Source organism: Chiloscyllium punctatum, chromosome 42 (assembly GCF_047496795.1).
Source record: "Chiloscyllium punctatum isolate Juve2018m chromosome 42, sChiPun1.3, whole genome shotgun sequence".
NCBI classification, from domain to species: domain Eukaryota; kingdom Metazoa; phylum Chordata; class Chondrichthyes; order Orectolobiformes; family Hemiscylliidae; genus Chiloscyllium; species Chiloscyllium punctatum.
The window spans coordinates 35,680,180-35,689,249 of NC_092780.1; the positions used below are offsets into that span (position 1 = coordinate 35,680,180).

General features: G+C 43.9%; 1 protein-coding gene across 1 annotated transcript; it reads left to right on the forward strand.

Annotated features, from left to right (window-relative positions):
* The first annotated feature begins 1,918 nt into the window (after positions 1-1,918).
* On the forward strand, positions 1,919-7,934 carry LOC140465530 (interferon alpha-F-like). The gene is made up of 4 exons (XM_072561068.1): positions 1,919-2,050; positions 2,208-2,297; positions 7,488-7,727; positions 7,836-7,934. The coding sequence occupies exons 1-4, from the start codon at positions 1,919-1,921 to the stop codon at positions 7,932-7,934; spliced, it is 561 nt and encodes a 186-aa protein (XP_072417169.1).
* The last annotated feature ends 1,136 nt before the right edge of the window (positions 7,935-9,070 follow it).

Sequence of the window (9,070 nt, forward strand, 5' to 3'; positions counted from 1 at the left end):
TTGCATTTCTGCAGTGAATCCTGTAGGTATTAGACATTGATTCCACAGACTGGCCGTGGTGGAGGAAGTTTTTTTTTGTATGGATGTGGTGACAATTCTTCTCAGCAATATGGACACTCTCGCATTTTCCCACATTATAATCCACTTGCATAATTTTACCCACTGCCTGAACTGATTGATTGCTCTTTGGATGATTTGTACGTCCCACTAATAAATTGTTTTTTTCATCTTCCTTTTTGAAATCCGCAATTTGGTGAGCCCATTCAATCAAACCATTAACAGAGATGGTGAGTATTTAAGAGCCCACCAATGATCCTTTGACATTCCACGAAGAGACCCACAATCAATGTCATAAATCCAGGTTTCCTTCTCTTTATTGTATTCCATTTGGTGGAAGCTTTCATCACAAATTGCTGAACAACTTTCCTGCATTTGAAGTATCCAGTTTTCAGTGGTTTGTTTTGGTTGGCACCTGATAAGTGCTTTGCTCTTGAACAGTGTTACCGTAAATAAAAGTAGATTTTTTTAAAAAACACAGCAATCTGGTCGGACAGATAAAACTGTTCTACCTCAGGATTCAGGCATTGCCTTTACAAAAGTTTGGGGGCCTTCGAGGGTGAGACAGAAACTCGCCTTGAGAGTTTGGGTGTGAGGACAGCAACATGCATTTCTGAAAGTGTTTGTAAGGTCCTTTTGTAATTGTCAAAGTACAGTCGCTATGCTCCAACGCAACGTAAAATGGTCGAGTATGTTTAAAAAGCGATGATGAACAACTTAAATCCAAGAATGATTTTTTTCAGGTGAACTTCTTTTCAGTTCCGATTAAAAAACAGCAACAGTTAATTATATAAATGAATGTTTCAAAGCATTTAAAATATAACACCCGCTCTGAAAGTGCGGATGCAGTCCCAGCTAAAAGTGACTTGGAGGCATTTCCTGTCTCACCGGGATATCCCGGGATATCACTAACACTTTCCCAGATATTCCTCACCCTGCCCCCTCTCAGTCTGACCCGCTCTGTTTACAAACTCCCCTCCCTTTCGGAAATGACAAAACGCGTCACTTTCCCTGAGACACTTTCACTTTGGAGCAAATTGACACGAGGTTCATTTCCAGAGAGAATCTGACATGGACACTATCCCGGGAGAGAGAGCAGACAGAAACGATGAAAGGGAAGGGAACGGGATCACTTTCGGAGTCGGATTCGGACCAAATCCTGATGATTTCACTCCGACTCTGAAAATGGTTCCAGAATCCCAGCGGTAAATGAGAACCTTCCTCCAGACAGGGAGCGGATTGTGATCCAGGTGAATGTGAGCGGAGACAGGGAGCGGCAGCCGGTGAGCCAGGCCTGTGAGCCGGGCTCCCTGTCATCTCCAACCCGGGATGTGGGAACGGGACAAGCGCGATGTGAACACACCGGGACACGGGGGATTCCCGCACTCGGGGGTCTCTATAATCCGGATTAGGACATCCAGCCCCCAATACACAGCCTGACTCCCCCTGCCCCAAGTACAGAGCCTCCCTTTACCCCAGCTCAGTGCCCGATGATCTGAACACACTCAACATTCCGCTGCAAACCGAGCGCTGCTTGCGATTTTCCAGCCGGGATTTCCCAGCCGCTGCTTCCGGACTCTCCAGCTTTTCGATTCCTTACCTCAGAAAGAAACCGCACCAACTCTTGATCTCCCCGCAGCTCCTGCAAACTCCCTGGAAGCGGTTTTCACTTTTCGAATGTAATGTGCCCCATTCAAGCCGCCAGCTTGGCAGTGCCAGTGAGAGCAGCCAGCAGAGCACAGGGTCACACTCACAGCACTCGGCAACACAGGCGCCCGCTCCCGGATCCCAATCCGCTCCGATTGCACATTGACCGCTTTCTCAGCTTCCACCTCGGTGCTACCTTCTGACTCGGTGCAGCATGGCTCTGGGGAGGATTTGGAGATTTTGGACGGTGCTGGTGTTGTTGTCCGGGACCCTGAGTCTGGGCTGTGAGAGGCTGCACTTTCAGCAAGTTCTCAACACAGAGACTCTGAGCAAACTGCATGAAATGGTGAGTTTCAGCTGATCGGAATCTCACTGGGTCTGCTCCCGGCTCAGTGTCAGATCAGGGAGAAATAGCTTTTAATTTTGTGTCGTTCCCGCTCAGTGATTCTCCAGGATCTCAGTTTCTGGGAGTGAATGTAACCGGGACTGTTCTCTCCCCTCAGGGCGGTCCCTTTCCCGGACACTGTTTAAGGCAGAGGTTCTCCCTGAAAACCAAGCCCTTGGACCTGGTGAAACTTTCGGATGGAGTGGGGGTGAGTTAAAACTCGATTCATTTTATTCAGACTGTGATTTTACAGAAAGTATGTGTGAGATTAACGGCACGATCAGAGAGTTCACATCAGAAAATTGAACCGCAGCGATTTCTCCCACTGTGAAAATCTTTGCCTCACTCACAAACTGTATCCCTACAGGTTTAAACACTTCAAATCTCCTGATGTCTACTTCACCCCTTGATTTTAGGTCAAACCCTCTACCGAGCTCATCCATCAAAACATTTCCCAGCTCATCACAAAAACTATCTCTATCCACATTCCTACTCAAACCATCTTGTTTCCTTCATCCCACGCTTCCCTCTCACTGGCTTGACCTGGGTTTTCACAGCTTAGAACATCGAATAACACAGCACGGAACGGGCCCTTCGGCCCACCATGTTGTGCCGAATATGACGCCAACCTTAACTGATTCCGTCTGCATACCGCTGGTCCATATCCCTCCACTTGATGTGCTTATCTAAAAGTCTCTTAAACGCCCTAATTGTATCTGCCTCCACTCCCTCACTTCACTGTGTGTCCCAGACTCTTCCCACTCCCTCTGTACAAATCTGCCCGCCACGTTTCCCTTGAACTGACCTGAAATGCATGCCTCTTCGTTTTGGACATTTCAACTCCGGGGAAAAAAAGTGTGACTACCAACCCTACCTATGCATCTCATTATTATATACACTTCTATCAGGTCTCCCCTCAGCCTGCACCGCTCCAGAGAAAGCAACCCGAGTTTTTCCAATCTCCTTTTTGCAAATTCAGGCAGCATCCTGGGAAACTTGTTCTGCACCCTCTCCAATGGCTCCACGTTCTTCCTGTAACGTGGCGACCAGAATTCAATGCAATCGTCTAACTGTGGCATAACCAAAGCTGCAACTTGACTTTCTGACTCTTCTACTCAATTCGCTGACCAATAAAGGCAAGCATGCCATACACCTTCTTTACCACCCCTCTACTTGCGGCCACTTTCAGGGTGCAACAGACTTGAGACCCAAGATTCTGCTGTACATCAATTCTGTTCATGATACTGCCAATAACAGTATACATTTCCTTAAGATTTGATCTTCCAAAATGCAGCACCTCACACTAACATGGATTAAAGTCTTTCTGCCATTTCTCGCCCATATTTGCAACTAATGTATATTTTGTTATATCGTGTGACAAACTCCCACACTATCCACAACTCTATCAATCTTTGCATTGTCTGCAAACTTACTACCCCAGTCATCGACGTGTTCATTCAAGTCATTTATATATATCACAAACCGCATAGGTCCCAGTATGGATCACTGCAGAATACCATTAGTCACAGATCTCCAGCATGAAATATATGTTCCACACGACCCCTCTGCCTTCTGTGGGCAAGCCAATTCTGAATCCATGTGGCCAAGTCATCATGGGTCCCATGCATTTTAATCTTCTGGAAGAGCCTACCATGAGGCCCCTTGTCTAAAGCCTTATTGAAATCCATGTAGTTAACATCCACTGCTCTACCCTCATCCATCACCTTGGTCATCTTCTAGAAGAATTCAACCATGTTAGTAAGACATGACCTGCCCTGTATAAAGCCGTGCTGACTGCCCCTGCTTCAGCCACAGTTTCCCAAGTGCCTGTTCGTCCTATCCCTAAGAAATCCCTCCAATATCTTCCCAAACACTGATGTGAGACTCACCAATCTGTGGTTTCCTGGATTGTCCCGATTTCCCTTCATGAACAGAACAATAACATTACCTACTCACTGGTCCTCTAGACCCTCTCAAGTGGCTAACAAGGATACAGAGATCGTGCTCAGTTCCCAGTAATGTCCTCTCTTACCTCTCTCATTAACCTGGGGTAGATGGTGTTGGTCCTGGGGATCTATCCACTTTTATGCTCTCCCAGAGACCCAATACCACTCCTTTCTTGATCTCAAAATGCGAAGCATATTAGCATGCACCGTACAAATCCAACTAACCTCCATATCCTTCTCCTGGGTGAATACTTTTGCAAATACCTCATTTAGGATCTCAACCACATCCTCTGCCACTGAGCCCAAGTTCCCTCCTTCATCCTTCAGTGATCCTCTCTTCTCCCTATTAATCCTCTTGTTTTGAATGCATGCATAGAATGCCTTGGGATTTTCTTTAACCCAACTTACCAATGTCATCTTATGGTCCCTGCTTGATCTCTTAAGTCATTGCTTGTGTTCATTTCCTGCTTCCCTTATTTGATTTTAGATTAGATTACTTTACTTACTTACAGTGTGGAAACAAACCCTTCAGCCCAACAAGTCCACACCGGCCCGCCAAAGCGCAAACCACCCAGACCTATTTCCCTACTTTTACCCCTTCACCTTACACTACGGGCAATTTAGTATGATCAATTGACCTAACCTGCACATTGTTGGACTGTGGGAGAAACCGGAACACCGGGAGGAAACCTACGCAGTCAGTCGCCTGAGGCAAGAATTGAACCCGGGTCTCTGGCGCTGTGAGGCAGCAGTGGTAACCACTGTGCCACCATGTCCATTAGCTTCCTAAACCTCAGATAGGCTTCATTTCTCTTTTGAAGAAATTTCCCTTACCTTGCCATCCTTCCTCCTTACTGGAACATGCCGGTCCCGAAATCTCATCAGCAGGCCTTTAAACAAGTCCTACATGTGGATTTGCCTGCTTCCCAATTAACACTCCCTAGCATCGACCTAATACTGACATAATTTGCGCTCTCCCAATTTAGTATCTTTCCACAATGTCTAGATTTAAACTTTATTCACAGATATCTTAAAACTCTAGGAGTTGTGATCATTGTTTCAAAAATGTTCTCCCACTGAAAGGACAATCTCTTGACCAGGCTCTTTAGTCAGTATAAGATCTAGAATGATCCTCCTCCCCCGGTTAGACTACAACAGACTCTTTAAAAAAAACTTGATACATTTAATAAATTCATTGAAGAGTCCTGCTCTAAGGGAGTCCCAGTCAATATTGGAAAAGTTAAAGTGACCAGCTATGACATCTCTGCTTTTATTGCATCTTTCTATAATCTGCCAACATGTTTGTTTGTTCCTCAATGTCTCGTTGGCTGTTGAGGGGGCGGGTGGCGGGTGTTGCAGTAATATAACCCAATCACAGTGATTGCACATATCTTATTTTTCAACTCTACCCATATTGTCTCAGCTTCTCACACTCACATTCCACAGTTATTGAAAGTTTCTCAAGTTCTCTAAATCGAACACACTCAAAGAAATTATCTTCCACTATCCCTCTATTCCCATTGCTTTCATAAATGAGACTACAGCACATCAGTGTGTCCAATTCGTGCCATGTCTATACTCTATTTGAGTTTTTCTTGTTTGTTTTTATCTTTGTCATTATTTCTCCTGTCCACTCAAATAAATTGACTTGTTTCCGGTCAAGTGCATCTACAATGTTCACTGCAGCACTGGCCACTGAATTGTGAGTTAGCACATTACCATTGAGCTGACGCAGAAGAATGTTCAGCCTGTCACGGAGAGTCATTTTGCCTCCTTAAAATCCAACTCTCGCACTCAACAAACAATCCCTCTCCTGCTATCTGAATCATTGCATCTGGGCTTCTGTTTCCAGGTCATGCCTGCTCTTTCACACTGTCTCTGATCTTTCTATGTCACGTCCAAGTCCACAATAACCAATATCCTTTGCCATACAGTAAATAGGATTTCTTACCATGCCATGGCTTTTCCTGCTCTTCTAAGCAAGACTTTGCAATATTTCATTTTGTTCTTTGTAACAGCAACTTGAGATGAATTCAGTACAGACCAGGCAAAAGTCATGTTCTATTCACAGAAGACGTAAAAGACCACCTCCTTGTCTGTTCATTCTCTTCTCGGATTTTCAGCAAGCTCCCTCTCTCTCGTGACGTTTGATACCTTTGTTTTCTAAATAAAGTAAATTCAAACTACAGTTTCAGTCTTCAGTCATTCCCTAGACACCACAGAGGAAATTATGCATTTTGCTTCTTTAACACCCTGTTTTCCTTGTACCAATCAATCTCCAAGCATTTTGTGTACCCTCATTTGTTTTGCTAGTTCTCCCACCTGATTGAGCCTGTTTCCTTGTATGAAGAACTGAATGTTAATTGTTCAGAATCAATCCAGTTTCATTGTGATTTCTACAATTTTAAGTTACTGAAACCTTCAACACTTTTTCCTCTGCCTCCAATGTACTTGTATCGAATCCATGGATTTAAAGTCTCGCATCGCTTATTTTTCATTGATCTGGTCAAGTTTGATTTATATGTACTTTTGTTGTGGTTCTGTTCGCCGAGCTGGGAATTTGTGTTGCAGACATTTCGTCCCCTGTCTAGGTGACATCCTCAGTGCTTGGGAGCCTCCTGTGAAGCGCTTCTGTGCTGTTTCCTCCGGCATTGAAAGTGGCTTGTCTCTGCCGATTCCGGTTGTCAGTTCCAGCTGTCCGCTGCAGTGGTCGGTATATTGGGTCCAGGTCGATGTGTTTGTTGGTAGAATCTGTGGATGAGTGCCATTCCTCTTGGAATTCCCTGTAGCAAAACCAATGTAGTGTACAAAATCCCATGCAAGGACTGCACAAAACACTACATAGGACAAACAGGAAGACAGCTAACGATCCGCATCCATGAACACCAACTAGCCACAAAACGACACGACCAGCTATCCTTAGTAGCCACACACGCAGATGACGAGCAACAAGAATTCAACTGGGACAACACTACTATTACAGGGCAAGCTAAACAGAGAACAGCCAGGGAATTCCTAGAGGCATGGCACTCATCCACAGACTCTATCAACAAACACATCGACCTGGACCCAATATACTGGCCACTGCAGCGGACGGCTGGAACTGACAACCGGAAGCGGCAGAGACAAGCCACTATAAATGCCAGAGGAAACAGCACAGAAGTGCTTCACAGGAGGTTCCCAAGCACTGAGGATGTCACCTAGACAGGGGACGAAATGTTTGCAACACAAATTCCCGGCTCGGCGAACAGAACCACAACAACGAGCACCCGAGCTAAAAATCTTCTCCCAAACTTTATATGTACTTTTGCGAGAACCCTTTCAACATACTGAAACTAAGCATCTGTAATTTGAACATTTAATTATGATTTGCTCATTGTTTTATTTAATCTAACATGACCCCAAATGAACAGCACTAATATCCCTGTCCTAATCTTGTGTGTGTTGCACAGACTCAGGACAGGATTGAAATTATCCATCAAACCCTACACCACATCAACAAGATCTACAGCATGAATCTGGGTTCAGTACCATGGGCCTGGGACAAGGTGGAAAACTTTCGTCTCCTCCTGGAGCAACAGCTGAGAGAGTTGCAAGACTGTCTGAGGAAACCAGGATCTGACCACAAGTTGAAGAGAAATGCTGCCATTCAACATTACTTCAGGAAACTGGAAAAGTTTCTCAAACACAAGGTATGACAATTCAGAACTAATTGTGTAATTCCTGGCAAGCAATACAATTTTCAACATTTATGTTGATTTATTCCCAAATGCATTTACTTGAATATTTTACCTTTTCAGAAATTCAGTGAATGTTCCTGGGAAATCATCCGTGCTGAGACCAGAGCCCGTTTACAACAGTTACTTTTCATTCTGGCACAAGTCAGCAAAAGAATCTGAAAAGAACATATTTACTACACACCAGAACAATGAATATTTATTTCACAAAGACTTTCCATTGAAACTATTTATTTCTGCTTGGAAGAAATGTTGTGTCACAAACGTACAATGAGAATGTTAGTCGGACTATTTATTCTAATTCACTGTTATTTATTGTTGTGATATTTTCTTTTGATGCAATGTGAAAGATTCACTGTGTGTGCGGTCTGTTTTGGAATGTCAGACTGTCAAAGACATGTACTTGCACCACAGCGAAGTCTCAAACACATTGGCCTTGGCACTTATGAATTAGTATTTGCCAATCTTGGAAACCATGTCAGTTATTTTCATTTGTGTACTTTTATTGACATGCTATCTTAATTTATTGAAATGGTACTGTTTTATAGAATGTGTTATTTAACTTAAAGATGTTAATTTAATACTATTTATTATACATTGGGAAGCACACTATTTTTTCAACTGTGAAATTTTATACTAAGTAACAGCTCAATGATATAAATAAAATTGTTTTAACAATATTACACATTTTCATGAACTGGCATTTATTTTTGATTCCTGTCATTTAACCTTCTGACACTGAGTATAAATGCAGTGGGTATTTCTGTCTGAAGCCTATTACTCCTAGTCCTCCTCATCTCCAACATCAATTTTGCTCTTTCAAATTGTCCTTACTCCTCAGATTCACAAATCCATTTTAAACTACACTATCCCATGGTCATCTGGAAGCCTCTACCCCTCCCTTTCCCTCAGACTCCATTCCCTCCCCAAACCCACCTCCTATTGCATATTCACTACTCCTCCTTACCTACCACTCTCCGATGCTGAACACACTGTACTCAGCAAAGGTCACAATTTTATACTATTATGTCCCCACCTTAATGAATTTCCAATATTTCCAGCACACTCAGTAAGATGTCACCATCAGACACATACTTTCCCCTCCACTCCCTTGTCAGCCTACTGTGGCCTCCATTCCCTCAAGAACACCTCAAACGCCTCTTCCTTCACTCCCAACACTGTGCCCTCCATAACACTATAGTACCTACCCCTGCAACTGCAGAAGGTGTAGCAACTGCCCATTTGACTCCTCCCTCCTTAGTATTCAAGGACCCGAGGATGCCTTCCAAGTAAAGCAG

Bases quoted from the DNA above. Each gene is read 5' to 3' on its own strand.
- LOC140465530 (XM_072561068.1), top strand. From the start codon at position 1,919: ATGGCTCTGGGGAGGATTTGGAGATTTTGGACGGTGCTGGTGTTGTTG. The intron at 2,051-2,207 runs GTGAGTTTCAGC...CTCTCCCCTCAG, and splicing joins TGAGCAAACTGCATGAAATG to GGCGGTCCCTTTCCCGGACA. The intron at 2,298-7,487 runs GTGAGTTAAAAC...TGTGTTGCACAG, and splicing joins AACTTTCGGATGGAGTGGGG to ACTCAGGACAGGATTGAAAT.